Source organism: Rhea americana, unplaced genomic scaffold (assembly GCF_003343005.1).
Source record: "Rhea americana isolate MKP2758 unplaced genomic scaffold, rheAme1 scaffold_32, whole genome shotgun sequence".
NCBI lineage: Eukaryota > Metazoa > Chordata > Aves > Rheiformes > Rheidae > Rhea > Rhea americana.
The window spans coordinates 3,863,941-3,879,374 of NW_028186446.1; the positions used below are offsets into that span (position 1 = coordinate 3,863,941).

The window sequence follows — 15,434 nt, forward strand, 5'->3', positions numbered from 1 at the left end:
GTTGGGAACACTTAGAGGCAAAGGGAGAGAAGTCATGTTGTGATGGCTGTCATTCATTATTATTGATCTTAAGATCTAAGCAGCTGAGGCAGATCCTTATTTCAGCCATTTGACAGGACAGCATGGGAAGTTTGTCACCTTAACCTAAGGCAAACGATAACATCATTCTGTTTCTGCTCTAAGAAAAAGCTCTCAATTAATCTCAACTGGTAGTTGACTCTCCAGACTTTCTCCTAAGCGCGTGCTACRCAGTAAATATCAGAGAATAAAGAAAGGGATAAAGAAAGCTGAGAAGGGTGGGGGAAACTGCTTGCTCTGGGCCTCCTCTTCTATGAGGATTGCAGACTGTGATATTCCCATATACACAAGGACAGTTGCAGCCTCTGCACCCCCAGGAGCTGATGTGCTGTTATTGTACATGGGGTTGTCAGTGCCATGGAAGACAATGAGAGCASGAGCCAGCTGTTGAATATGTCTCTAGATGCTCTAGTGCTGTCTATCTGAAACATCCTTTGAGTAATTTAAGCCTTTGAACTTTCATTTTTTGTAGGGAGAACCTGGTGCGCCTGGTGAAAATGGTACCCCAGGACAACCTGTAAGTATTTACTTCTGTTCATAATGTGCAAAATGATGATCTGATAGATACAATTCAGCCAGCATCTTGACCAATTACTGTCATCAATGACATTGCATCTAGCGAGATGCTCTAATGTGGCAGAAAGTGAATATCTGAAACAGCATTGACTGGCTGCAACACACTTCATAAAAAGACTTAGCAGAAGAAAAAAAATAATATATCTTTGTTCGGTGACTAGGTCTAAATGAGTTAATACAATGTTTTTTGCAGGGTGCTCGCGGTCTCCCTGGTGAGAGAGGAAGAATAGGCGCCCCTGGACCAGCTGTAAGTGGCTAACCATCTGTCTGTTATCATGACAGCACTTACTGCGGCTTTCTGTGATCTTCCAATTTTCTGCCAGATTCTAGTTCTCATGTTCTTTACCCATAGGGTGCTCGTGGAAGTGATGGCAGTGCTGGCCCCACCGGACCTGCTGTAAGTTCCATTCTTTGACAGTCCAGTTCCATTAGGTCCTGTGTCTAGCTCTGCTGACAGAGGGCTTCTCAGGCTTCAGGGAGGCTGACATTGTGAACCTCTTTAATACTGTTCTTTGTATATCAGAYTATCATAAAAAGAATTAGTAAAACATAAACCCTTTTGCAGAATTTTTCCTAAGAGCTTCAGAATTTAGGTTAAACACAGCTGTTATCTGTGTCAAGGAATCAAATGTTCTGTCATTTGTACTGGTAGGCTTTGAGCACCTGAAGCATTGTCCTGTCTGACTAACAGGCATTAACCTTTTTCATTTGGCACTGATCCCTGAGTTATATGAGCTGAATATGAAAAGCTAGCAAGATGTGACTGTTCTGATCTGACTGGTAAAACAACTTACTCTAGTAAGTGCTGATCCAATGCAGAAGTATCCCTTTTTAAAGGGGTTACTATTGCCATAATTTACCACTGGCTTCAGTAAACCTCATTTATTTTGCTGAAATAAATGTATGTATAGTTTTAAATCTGTAAAAACTTCAGAAATAGCCCATTTTCCTTCCAGCCTTAAAAATCTATATTGATGGAACTGATGGAGCAGCACTTGGTTTTGTCAGATTTGCTGAAGTGATTTAAATACTCCCAGTCAATGCAAACATCTGTCCACAATGTTAGTGGAGGTACGAATTTCACTTCAGATTTCCCACATGGGACATTTAAAAAGTGTATATGATTCAACATTTCAATTGCAGGAAAATAGAGACCCTACAGCCAAAGTCTGATTTAATTTTTTTGGTAGAACCAAACTCTTTTAGGTATCTTAAAAGCTAATGAGTTGCTGTAGGAAGATATACTCTGAAGTTGCTGACCACTGAGGTGGTGTTGTGTATATGCCACAGCATGAAATCTGCATGGAGTCAGTGTCTGAACTATGCCAGGTCAAAGTTATTTTACACATACTTAGGATATGATGATATATGTTCTATGTAGCACTTACATACATATGAGTATTTATCAGTTTAGTTTAAAAAAGAGTGTTAAAATATATACTTTTTTATATATGTATATATACGCTATATTCTCCTTGCCACTGAGAATTTAAAACATCAGAAGAGTCAACATAATGGGAATTCAGCAAGTAGATAATTTCATACATATTAGAGTGCATTTAGCTTCTTTCTCATTACTTACATAACATCAGTGAGAATTCCAGGAACCTAATACATAACAACCACAATAGCTTATAGAATRTCAGAAACCAATTCCTCCTTGCTGTACAGGTTGACCTATAGCCTTCCCTCAGATTTGTGAGGCAACTGAAGCCAGTAAATTTTATGATAAATAAATATTTATAATTAAAAGATATTATCTCACTAAAAATGAGATGTCAGTCCCCAGTAGCTATGAACAACTTGGATATTTCATTAATAATCTAAGAAAATTTGAAAAAAAAGCTATCTCTTTGTTTTGTAGGTATTAAAATAACCAAAGCTATCAATCAGTCAGTGTATTTCTCCTGTAGTGTCTAGGTATCGTGTAATAGGAATCTTGTCCCACAGTAGTTACAAATCTCACAGTGATAACAAGACATAGTAGAATCAAGAAAGGCCATCTTCAAGCTGACGTGCCATTGCTTTTGCCGTTTAAAAAAGTTTAGTAAATGGGCATGGAGACTACCTATACTCACTGTCTCTAAACCTATCCTCTGAGTATGAATCAAGATTTCTAATCCCTTCATCCCTTAGAATCAACTTKTGCTCTCTGCTGCTTTTAAGGCTGACACGATTTCTATAGAAGTCAATGGAAACATTCTTACTGACTTCAGTATAGATTGTGTCAGGCTCTGGTTTCCAAAGTGCAGCAAGGATCTTAAGAAACCAGTCCTGTTCCCATGTGCAGAGAAGGACAGATGCTCTCAAGCCCTCAGGGCTCTTGCTGCTGGCCAGAATGGCTGCTGAAGTGAAAGTGTGCACAGTTTCTTCAGCATGGGAAATGTTCTGGAAATGGCCACTTAATACTTACAGTAGCAGGGTGCAGTGCTCCCCTTCGCTCACCGTACAGCAAAACAGCTTGCGTTGTGGATGCCTGCCTCTGCCCATCCTCTTTTTATTCTTTCTCGGGTATTTGGCCTCAGGGCAAGATTTAACTGAACATTGCTTTATTCACATTTTTGTAGCTGCACTGCAAATGTTTTTCAGCCTTGATCTCAACCAAACCTGTTGGTTTGGAGATGCAAAAGGCATCTCCAAAATTCTGAGGTTGTAATTTGATGTCTAAGTAACTTTGGTTCTGTTTGTTTGATTGTATCTGTTTACTTTAGCAAGAAAGTGTTTGTGTTGTCACAAAACACTTAAACAACTACTTTTCTTTCATTTTGTAGGGCCCTATTGGTGCTGCTGGTCCTCCAGGCTTCCCAGGTGCCCCTGGTGCTAAGGTATGAATATCTGCTTCTACTGGTACATTTGATGGAGAAGAAATATAGTAACTAGTGCTGGTGGGTAGCAAAAAATACCCTTCTCTGAAATGAGGGTGCTTTTATATTACAGTACTTGCACGACTTCATTTGTAGGAATACTACTTTAAAATGCATTGGTTATATCACAGTTGGTTTCCCCTCAGCATACAAATATTCCCAAGGTATTTAATATAATATTATATTACTGAGAAGAGAATTCTGCTACGGTATCTGAGTCTCATTCTCTTCCAGAAGTGACTGTATTGGCTTGCTTAACGGTTGCAGTTCTATATAGGATAAAGACTAGGAAGCCAGCATAGGCAGCAAGTCATGGTTTAGGATCTGTAGTAACTAATTAATTAAGTAGATGTTGACTCAGGGGAATGATGCAAGGCAGGCTCAGTGAGATACAGAACCTAATTTTATTTCTGCTTCCTACRTGGTTCAGTTGTATACACTTTGAAAGGTGACATGGATTATGACAGCTAAGCAAAGTAGCAGTTTACATCACTTTACAAAAGTGTTGGAGGGCACAGAAGCTACAGTTGAGTGTCAGGCTCCTTCTGATGTAGGTCTTAAAATTGCAATAGATAAATTGCATTTAAAGTTTTCAGGTTTAGAGTAATACCATTTTGCACTTGCTCACCTTAACATGGAGGATTAAATTTATTGCTCAGATCATGAGTTTTACCCAAATAAAAATGCTTATTTTGAACGGTAGTTTGTCCAAGAAATGACAGAGAATTTGAGACTAGAGTGTTCAATTCTGCCGCACTTAAATTCCACTGACCATTTGTCAAGAAGCCTAGAGCTGTATTGGATCTGCACACACATAGATGAAGGGTAGCACTTTTTTCATCCTTAAAAATACTCAAACTCCATATCTGAGCAGGCAAAACTCCTATCTTGATCCACAAGAAATTGAAGCATTTATTGCTAGGCCTCTCTGTTTTAGCTGCAGGGAAGATGAAGCAAATTTGAGATCCTACTATAGTTACTCTTGTCAAAATGCAATGCTTCTGGAAACCATGAAGTCTTCTCTGATGCAGATGTCAATGTGGTTACAGCATGTAATWTTGAGTTGAGAGAAGACAACCTATGTGTCCAGGGTGAATCCTGGCTACTGATAAAATTACTGAAGAAAAGTTGTGTTATTCAGTTTATTCATCTAGACTTAGTGAATACTTATACCAGGAATCTTTTCTTCCTGTTATTTACACCACTGCAAACCCTGTCCCACAACATTCTGCTCAGGCATCATTTAGCATCAGTGCAAGCCACAGTTCAGGGTGCAAGGTAATGGTGAATTAGATAAGTTAAACTTCTGCAGGCATCTCAGGCCAGTCCTGAAAGCCACTAGGCTCCAGTCTAAGTCAACCTTCTGTGTGATCCGGGGTGATAACATAGTTTCCCAGATATGTTCACCATCCATTGTTTCCATGTTATCCATGAGCTTCAATGGGGCCTGCATAGGCTTCCCAGCTTCAGTGCCTCTAAAATCCAAAAAAGGCTCTCAGCTCCTTGGTTGCCTGGCCTCTGAAACATGAATATATGAGGCTATCTTCCTAATATCAGGCTAATGCCCTTACACTGTGCATGCTGATAGACAGCTCTGTCCTTTTTTCAAACAGGGTGAAATTGGACCTGCTGGTAATGTTGGCCCTACTGGTCCTGCTGGTCCAAGAGGAGAGATTGGACTTCCCGGTTCTAGTGGCCCTGTTGGCCCTCCAGTAAGTGAATCGTCAAATTTCATCTATTGTGGGATGGGTTCATCTGAAAATCTGAATTAACTAGTATCTTTTTTTTTCTGCTTTAATAGGGCAACCCTGGTGCTAATGGTCTTCCTGGAGCTAAAGGTGCAGCTGTAAGTACAGCCATGCTCACACTTCCTTTCTTCAAAAAACATTTCAGTTATAGAAAAAATAATGGGTTCACAATTTTCTCCCTCTGCTGGACAGGGTCTTCCTGGTGTTGCTGGTGCTCCTGGTCTGCCCGGTCCCCGTGGTATTCCTGGTCCTCCTGGCCCTGCTGGTCCTAGTGGTGCTAGAGGACTTGTGGTAAGTGACCTTGTCTATTACACATCTTCTTTTGGAAAATTGAACAAAGTGTCCACAGCAATAAAGGATTTTCTCTGGTTATATTTTTGTATTTAATGCAAACATTTTCATTGCTTCACTGTAAGTAAATATTATAGTTCATTTCTGTATCTCAATGCTTGCTTCAGCCACTGAGACTGAAAAGATTCACTTTGTATTCCTTTAGGTTCAAAGACTATTAAGCTCTGTCCATGTTGATGCTATCTGGTAGCAATCTCACAATCAGGCCCTCAGTGGGTATCCTTACCAGAGAAACCAACCCTGAATGTTTCATAGTTCAGTTAATGTCATTTCTAATCATCTTTGATATGTTTGTTGTCTATACATAGGTCATTCCTGTTAAAGCAAAAAATGTTCTCTGACTGTAAAATAGAAGCAGGTGTGACATTGGATAGTTATTTTTTGATTCATGAGAAAGCTACATAGAATAAATATTTTTAGAATGATGCTTAATTMTATGATCTCTTTTTGTGTTGGACTCTAGGGTGAACCAGGCCCTGCAGGTGCCAAGGGAGAGAGTGGCAACAAGGGTGAGCCTGTAAGTATGGTGACATGTGAAAGTTGTTTCAGTGAATAAAGTCAGATAACATCTCCTACACAGCATCTAACTATTTAATTTCCTCTGTTTGTCTCAAAMAGGGTGCTGCTGGACCCCCTGGCCCTCCTGGTCCCAGTGGTGAGGAAGGCAAGAGAGGCGGCACKGGTGAACCTGGCTCTGCTGGTCCCCCGGGCCCTGCTGGTCTGAGAGTAGGTTTTTTTGTTTGTTTGGGGGTTTTTTTATTCTCATGTTTCAGACTAGAAGCAGAAAGGAAAGAGAAAATAAAGCTAGACTCACAAAGACAAATTAAGAAATTACGAGTCATTAAATTTACAGTAATGCTGCTAAGTAAAGACCATTTGCAGTGGCAAATGAGCCTTTTGATTACTTTTGACTAAACCTGTTTTTTCTTTGTATTAATGCTGTTTACTCTCTCATTCTTGATATGTAGTTATGGATTGCTTTCTTTAATATTTAGTGCATTATMTTTGATTTTTCTTGAAGCCTTGTGAGAGTATTTAACTGCTTAAAAGAAATGGTGGCTTACATGATAGTATGAGGCAAAAGTTTCAATTCAGTGTCTTCAAGCACTGAGTAAGAAAACAGATCAGTGACCTTCAGGAGGCACTTGGCCTCCTGTGAGAGCAGGAATTTACTGGGAAAGGATAGGAAAAATGGCTGTTTCCACTAGGTGTTTTTGGRTAGAAATAAGAATTCAGTATTGCACTATGTAAAGGCCATAGAGAAACCAGTAAGGCTCTGCAGAGAAGTGAAGGTGAAACAGTTCAGATCAAGTAAGGGATCCTAGCTGCTGACCAGAGCTGTTATTAGGTTACAGTGAACACTGAAACACCTTTGATCCCAGAAGATTAGAATTTAAAGAAATCAAAAAGAGAGGAGAGTGATTTCTTTCAGAGTATACATTTGCACTGAGCTCTGTGTGTTCAAAGCTACAGTCATCTCAAATTCAGCAGATCTGCTTGGAAGGCTGAAATTTAGTGAATGTGTCTGTCTTACAGAAGTGGATTTCTCTCTTCCCCTTTCTTGATTTGTTTTCTGTTCATTTGCAGGGCGTGCCTGGATCTCGTGGTCTGCCTGGAGCTGATGGCAGGGCTGGTGTCATGGTGAGGCTTTTGTCTGAACTGTTTCTGAACCATCTCCTTTTACATACGGATGTGATGCTTTTTGTTACATCTGTCTTATTTTGTTTACATCTATTTTATTTTGGTAGGGACCTGCTGGTAACCGTGGTGCTAGTGGTCCTGTTGGTGCTAAGGGTCCTAATGGTGATGCTGGCCGCCCTGGTGAGCCTGGTCTTATGGGTCCAAGAGTAAGTTTAAACTCTGGTTTTATTATAGAACAGTTTAAAAAGAAATGACTAAGTTACTTAACTTTTAGGGATAAAAATATTCAGAATTCCAACTGCAAAAAATCAGTCTATGCTAAACGTAATTAAGGTATTTCTGTCAATCTATTGAAAAACCACCCATAAGGAAAAGATTAAGCAGCATCATAATGTTTATTGAAATTAATTTTATTTTGTATGTGGTTAGCATCTGATTGTCATGAAGCAAAATTCCTTGGACTGGATGTTGCACTAACTTCTGAGAGGTGGTTCATCTTGTCATGATTTACAGAATGTGATCATTAAGATCATAGTTGAAGTGTGCGTGTGTTCTGTTACTCGTACTAACTAAAAGAAAAGCACATCTTGCTAAAATAGCATCTCAGTTATTTTGATTTTATTTTTCAACTGATTTCACTGAAAATAGCCATCCGCTTCAGCGGTGCAGGATCCCAGCCATATTACGTCCATGTCAGTTCTTCCATCCTCTTTAATCTTCCCTTCTTCCCTTCCTATTCCACCTTATGAAGTGAAAGAGTTTCCAATGCACACGTGGGCTACTAGGGACTTGCAAATATTTAAGCACGTTCTCTGCTAAAGCAGGATCTAAATTAGTTTATTCTAATGAAATAGATACATACCTAAACTGAATCATTTTCAGCTGAAGTGGAAGCACACACTACCAAATTAAACTTTGTGTTTTAGAGAGAAACTTGATAGGACACACAGTCCTGTTTCCAAAATGTGTATAGATAGTGTCTGTATGTATGTGTAGAAAAAATATTTTTTTTTGTAAGCTGTTTGGTGAGAAACCTCTTCTTTTTCAGGGTCTCCCAGGTCAGCCTGGAACCCCAGGCCCTGCTGGCAAGGAAGGTCCTGTTGTAAGTACCTTGTTTTTCACTCTGTTTCCTCAGTGTGTTCTAAACATAGGCCTAAACTGAGATTTACAAAGCAGAGACCTCACCACTGAGCGCTTACACAACTGTTTACGACCTTATTACCAGAAGATCAGTGAGAATGTTTCCGTTAACTTTTGTGGTTCTCAGATCAGGCCTATGTCCTGAATTAAGGAAAAAGAAATAAATACCTCTACAAAGGAAGAAAAATGAAGATTGATGTGCATATGGTCTGAAACCAGCTTTTAAAAGTTAAAGGACATTTAACTCAATGTACATTTCTCTTAAAGTCTAAGCAGCAGATAAGATACTCCAGCCATTTAATAGTGTGGTTTGTTCCTTCTAGGGTTTTCCTGGAGCAGATGGTAGGGTTGGGCCAATTGGTCCAGCTGGTAACAGAGGTGAGCCTGGCAACATTGGATTCCCTGGACCAAAAGGTCCCAATGTAAGTACAATAGAGAAACTTTCTGTTACTATGAAGGTATTTGTGTACAGGACTGTAGGTCCCAACTCTAACCATCAAGTCTCCCTGTGTCCTGCTGCATTGTTCATTGGAAAACATCCACTTACATTCAAAGGTTCTGTCTTCAATTGCTTTCCAATTTTCCAAAATATGATTAAAAATGAAAAATAGTGGTTTGTGGATGTTTGGACATTAGATGATAATATATGCCCATATTATCATTTCTGCACATCCATTTTATCATTTCTGTATGTACACTTCAGTAAAAGTTCCAAGTTGGCCACCAAGCCTAAGTTTCAGTTCCAGGGTATTGTTACTTATGGAGCCCAATCCAAAGCTCCCTCTTTACAGAAGAAGAACTACCAACAGGGTTCTTKATATGTCCCTCAGGTGCAACAGATAACAGTAATTATCTTCTGGATTTGTGATATTGCTATGTGTAACTTATGTATACATATGTATAACATATGCTACTATGCAGAGTGTCATAGGCCTAGATTATGATCTAAGAAAAAAAAATAAAGGAAAGGATTTTTGAAAAGAAATTGCATTTGTTTCTATGTTTGTATAGGTTTTCTTTCTAACTGATTCAACAAGCCAGATAGAGCTTGCTTTCTTTCTTTCTTTCTTTTCTTTTCTTTTCTTTTTTTTTTTTTTTTTTTTTATTAGGGTTAAAAAGCATTACAGTAAATCTTCTGGCAAGGGTATTATCAGTCTTTATCCTAATACAAAGCCTTGATTAACTTTTATATCTTTTTATTTCAACTTCAGGGTGAACCTGGCAAACCTGGTGAAAAAGGCAATGTTGGTCTTGCTGGCCCACGGGTATGTGAATGCATTTTCTCTATCAACATAGGGAGAGAAAAAAAATATTCAAGGCCACTGTAACAAGATAGCATTGTCTTGTGCAAGCATGAGTAGATGATGGAACAAAATAGCGCTTTGCAATGCGTGCATCTAACTTCATCTCAGAGGGAACTGTTACTCTGTTACTTAAGGAGATTAGCACTGACATATATGAAAGTTACCTTTCTTGGGTTGCCTTTCCTATTAATAGTAGAAAAATAGCATTTCATTTGCAAAGTTTAGAGGTGAGTTTATGATTTCTAACTTAACCTGCAAAATTCCAGAGCTTTCTTACAGATGGTTGGAATGTACTAAACATTTAAGGGATCAAATAACTGTCATATAACTGAACTGTTATAACTGACATATTTACTGTCAGTCAGTAAGTGCTTTAAGAGATCAAATGACTGACAGCCTGGTAGGAGGAAGAATGCAACCTTTCTGCCAGGTTATTGGATCTGTAGTTCTGAAAGAAATTTTCTTAAGGATGAATTTGATGCGATAATTAAAGCAATCATCAGAATTTAAAGTTGTAAGCACCCTCACTACCTTTCGATAGTGAAACCCTTATAAAGAAAAGGATATAACTTGAATAAAACTAAGATTTTTGCTTAAGTGTACAGATGTGAGTTCAAAATAGGCAGCTGAAGGCCTCAGAAGCACTTTAGAAAAGATGCTATTCGTAACAATTCAAAACTTCTACTAACAACTTTTAACATGTTTAGGGTGCTCCTGGTCCTGAGGGAAACAATGGTGCTCAAGGTCCTCCTGGTGTCACTGTAAGTAACAGCCTCCACATAGATCCACTCTGTGGTTTGCGTTGTATCCATGGGACTTCMCATTTGAAAAGCCATTTTCCTGTATTTCAGCTTTTCAGTTAATCGCTTGTTTTTCATTCTATCCAGGGAAACCAGGGTGGAAAAGGTGAACAAGGTCCTGCTGGCCCTCCTGGCTTCCAGGTAGGTAACTGTACTCTGCTCAATCTTATCCATGGTTTACAATGCATTAAGTGATTCTCCCTTAACTTTATTTGTATCCTTGTTTCTTTACACTTAGGGTCTACCAGGTCCCTCAGGTCCAGCCGGTGAAGCTGGTAAACCAGGCGAAAGGGTGAGTGACAGATACAGTATTCCACAAGTAGGGACAGGCRTTGCATAATCATTATGCTTGCACATGTGGTAAAGCAAAAGCTTGTTGAATCTATTTGCCAAATAAGTGATCTGTGTTACATGCGAAGTTTAATAGTCCTTTTTGTTAAAGCTAGCCACAGATGAAGATGTTCTTTTGACATTTGCAACACACTTCTTTTTTTCAAAGTTTTGGTATGAAAAGGAACAAAGCCAATCTTTTGCTTTTCACATCTTAAGAGAGAATAAAATGCCCCCCAAAAGACAAGACAATACATGAAAAATACCTTTGACTTCAAATTTCTTTTGAAATCTTCATGGTTCAATCTAACCTGCATTACTCCCATTGTATACCTTTGCATTTCAGTTGATTTCAGTGCCTTAACAGTGGCATACAACTGAGGTAACTCAGTGGTAATTCAGGCTACAGGTTCTGCACAGTAGATGCATGCACATGATGTAATCTGTAAATTGCACATCCTGCAAGACATAACCACCCTTAAAACTTGGTTACATCTCTCTGTGTCGCTGTTAGAGTTTACACTGCACATTCCTGACAAATGAGCAATAAGGCTGGAAGTTAATAGCTAATTCTTTCTTTGGATGAAAAGTGTATCTTCATATTTCTGTGTATCTAAAAGACAGGTTTAGTCTGAAGATTTCTGAGATGCTGCTGCAGTATGAGAAGCAGTCTATTTACTACTAAGAAACAAAACAAACAATTTAAGCTAAGAACTATAACAAGTTTAAGACAAACTTTACTAATCCACCAACTGCCTTTTAGGGTCTTCATGGTGAATTTGGTGTTCCTGGTCCTGCTGGCCCAAGGGTGAGTAATTCATTTGTAATCTACTACAGACTGTCTTAGTGAGGTGTTTAATAATAATATGAACTATATACATTTCCAAATTTTTCAAAACTAACAGCTCCTTTCAGTTACAGGACATATTTTATTGTAGCAGACTACTAGGAAAGAGAATTTCCTCTGCTCCGTCAGCGTGTTGGGGTATATAATTATATAGTACACTAGTTGCCAGTGTTAGTAAACTTCTAGATAAGCAATACAATGATTAGTTATGGAAAGATATCCTGATGAGCTGATCCAATTTTTCGAATTAATGAGTCTCACAGTGGGAAGATGGATGAGATTCATCCTGGAATGTTACAATGACGTTCGGTGCATGTAAATATTCAGCTACAGTACCTCTGGCTAGACCTGCTCATCCTGGCCAGTTCAGTCATACCATGCCTTGCAAGCCAGCTCCTACCTCCCTTGTAGGTAGTGTCTGACCTTTGAACAAATGGTGGGCTGGAAATCTTTGGAAGCCTAGAATAGTCATTGGARGATATTGCCCTATCTCCCTTCACTTTTGCACTGTGGAAAAAGCATCTGCAGCGAGCTTTGTGTGGAGGCTTTCCTAGATGAGAGAAAAGTCTTATTTATGCAGAAGAATGAGTAGTCAGGTTTCAGAATCTTGGTTTATAAAATGCTTGATTAATTATTTGCTTTCCACATGCCCCTATAAAGCRACTGAAGTTGATATTTAAACTAGTTGTACTACTTCCTCATTTCTGTGATGGTTGTAAACCTTCTGACTGCCAGACTGAAAGTATTCACGACAAATGCTGCCATTCATTCTTATCAGCCTTGTCATTCAGTTTAAATAGCACTTTCCCTCTTCATTTACTGACTCATGACTGTATTATAGACAATCTTGTCCTCTTTCATTTTGCTAATCTAGCTAAGCCAAGTTCTCTAAGGTATGCTGTCTGTTCCATTCATCACTGAAGTAGCCACTACTGTACCTGCTTTGCTTGACTTAAGCATCTTGAACCCAGACAGACTGGATTTCATTCAGTATTCCAAATTAGGTCTCACCAGTGCTTTGTACAGTARCATTAACACTTCTGAAAATACCTCAATGCTTGCTCAAGGTCACATTTGCCTTTTTCATATCCACGTCCTACTGTTAGCGACAGTGGTTATCCCCTTTCCGTCATTTTTGCCAAGTGAAGCTCCTRTTCACAGCACAAATCCTCATTTTTGATATCTAAATACATGGTCTTATACTTTTAATTTTTGAATCTTGTCCCACTTCTACTATTATTGTCATCCACAAATTTATCCACTTTTGCCTGTATAATATGCCAGTTCTTCTTCCCCTTGACAAAAACTTCCGTCTTTGTGATATCTGCATATTTCATAGACATTTTCCTTCTTTTTCTGCTGCTCTGGCTTTAATGAAAAAATACATAAGAAATATATAGTTGGGGGAACAGCGTGGCAATATAAGTTAGTTTTCTGCATCATAGGTGCTTTTCAGTTGTCCCGTGTGACAGGACAAGAGGCAATGGGCAGAAATTGAAGCACAGGAAGTTCCACCTGAACGTGAGGGGGAATTTCTTCCCTGTGAGAGTGACAGAGCACTGGAACAGGTTGCCCAGAGAGGTTGTGGAGTCTCGTTCTCTGGAGATCTTCAAGGCCTGCCTGGATGCAACCCTGTCTAACATKCTSTAGGTGACCCTGCTGAGCAGGGAGGTTGGACTAGATCATCTCTAGAGGTCTCTTCCAAACTTACTGATTCTATGATTCAGCACAATATGCCATCTCTCCTTTAGCCATTTTTTTTTTACTGCTTTATAGTTCTCATTCTAACTCCCTGATTCTCCAACTTTACTAGAAGTCTCCATTATACCTTCTCAGATTATTTATGATCACACTAGGATCATTTGAACTTTCTTTAGTAAAATTGATATTTCTATCTTTGATAAATCATTGTGCATTTGAGCCCGGTTTTTAGTTGAAACATCATCTCTAGTTGACCTTTCTTTGAGAATTCATTCTTACACTTGTTATAAAATAGAGGTCACATTAGTAAGCATTGTTGCCGTTGTTCTCCAATATGTAGGTATTCACCACTGTAGAAATAATTGTTTGCCAATTACTATGGCTCTAAATTCATTAGGTTCTATAATCTGCCCCCAAATTASTATCAGAAACTCCATTTGACAATGGATGAGCACAGTAGCCAAAGTCTGTGTTCAGGAGTACTTCTACTTAAACTGTCAGCTGTTATCATGATGAAAGGCATTGGCATTTCACTTAGATGTCTTTGTCAAAAGATGGAGCAAGTTCTCAGTCCACTTCAGWTAGTATCTGCCCAGTTCTAATGTAGTTCTTAATATTTTGTTCAGCTAAAAACACATTTAGTGATCACTGCTGCTAGTCAATGCCTTTAAGTCTCTGAGCTGAAGAAAAGGAAAGGAAAAACTCAAATCAGGCTGCCTCCCGCAGGGTGAACGTGGTCCTCCTGGTGAAAGCGGTGCTGTTGGTCCTGCTGGTGCCATTGGAAGCCGTGGTCCATCTGGCCCACCAGGCCCTGATGGTAACAAGGTATGCCTTTTCCAGGTGCTGTTGCCTCACATGAATTCCTGATGTGGGAAATTAAACATCTCTGTGGTATGACTGGTTGCTGGTAACAGTTAGTTGAGGCTGTGTCCTTAAGTGTTGCTAAATGGTAAAGCTCTATCCTAACTTGTCCACACTAATACAAAAGTTTTTTTTTTGTTTGGCACTACAAACAATGAGAAGGGAATTCTAGTTTGGAACCATTTTGAATGCAGCTTGTCAGCTGGGTTAGTCTATTTTGAGACAGGGTCAGAGACTTTAGCCAGCATTCATGCTGACTTTTCTTTGCACATACTCTGGGACARAAGTTCTTGTGTTTAATATTCAATATTTTCCAAAACACATTAGCATAATAATGAGTGATCATCTACCAACATGAAATTGGTTTGATGCTAACTGAATATGGGGCTGAGTTTTCAAGTTTATTAGGGGTAGTCTTTCCATTAAATTTTGACTTAGAATGTGGGACTCAATAAAACCTCAGGAGCCCCCAAAATCAAGGAGAAGGTTCATGTCATCTTCACTAACTGAAAAAGTAGAATATATGCAATAGCTTAAGGCCAATTCAATCTACTTACATTTAAGCAGAGAGATGAGCTAAGTAGTAATGAGGAAATTTTGTTCCGAACGTTATGAATGGTTTGACCCTGTCTTACATCATATCCTGTTGCTGCTAGGGTGAGCCTGGTAATGTTGGTGCTGCTGGTGGTCCTGGTCCTGCTGGCCCTGGTGGAATCCCCGGGGAAAGAGGTGTTGCTGGTGTTCCAGGAGCCAAGGGTGAAAAGGTAAGGTAGATGGTCTAAACTGCTCTGTTACAGCATGCACATTTTGGGGGGGATGTTTAAATTTCATTAACTGAAAAAAATAGGTTACCTGAATGTAAGTTATCTACTGTGAAAGTGTATTTCATGATGAGTCATTAATAGTCAATAAGTAAACATTTGGTTGGTACAGCAGATTCAAAATCTTTTGAGATACCAAGACTGTACTCTGATCTTTGCTTAGCATTTGGAATTGGTTTAAGCTGCAGTTATTCGATGCTTCACAGGTTGGGTAACTATGAGCCTRCCTGTACCAAAGAGATACTAAAGCTGTCTTCCAGTACAAGTTTTACTGTAGGAATGAGCCTACTGATCATAGAGGACTGAGTCTCTGATCAAGTCTTTAACAGCTCTACTCTAGGTGCAGTGTCTATAATATGTTAATCAGTTACA

General features: G+C 39.1%; 1 protein-coding gene across 1 annotated transcript in view; it reads left to right on the forward strand.

The window, feature by feature from the left end:
• Positions 1-15,434, forward strand: part of COL1A2 (collagen type I alpha 2 chain) — a 42,007-nt gene that overhangs the window by 12,447 nt on the left and 14,126 nt on the right. Inside the window, exons 13-32 of the mRNA XM_085310517.1 lie at positions 551-595; positions 848-901; positions 1,007-1,051; positions 3,426-3,479; positions 5,132-5,230; positions 5,320-5,364; positions 5,459-5,557; positions 6,081-6,134; positions 6,236-6,343; positions 7,205-7,258; positions 7,366-7,464; positions 8,307-8,360; positions 8,722-8,820; positions 9,610-9,663; positions 10,410-10,463; positions 10,590-10,643; positions 10,741-10,794; positions 11,596-11,640; positions 14,107-14,205; positions 14,898-15,005. Coding sequence (XP_085166643.1) covers positions 551-595; positions 848-901; positions 1,007-1,051; positions 3,426-3,479; positions 5,132-5,230; positions 5,320-5,364; positions 5,459-5,557; positions 6,081-6,134; positions 6,236-6,343; positions 7,205-7,258; positions 7,366-7,464; positions 8,307-8,360; positions 8,722-8,820; positions 9,610-9,663; positions 10,410-10,463; positions 10,590-10,643; positions 10,741-10,794; positions 11,596-11,640; positions 14,107-14,205; positions 14,898-15,005 — 1,377 coding nt within the window. The remainder of the gene's footprint in view (positions 1-550; positions 596-847; positions 902-1,006; positions 1,052-3,425; positions 3,480-5,131; positions 5,231-5,319; positions 5,365-5,458; positions 5,558-6,080; positions 6,135-6,235; positions 6,344-7,204; positions 7,259-7,365; positions 7,465-8,306; positions 8,361-8,721; positions 8,821-9,609; positions 9,664-10,409; positions 10,464-10,589; positions 10,644-10,740; positions 10,795-11,595; positions 11,641-14,106; positions 14,206-14,897; positions 15,006-15,434) is intronic.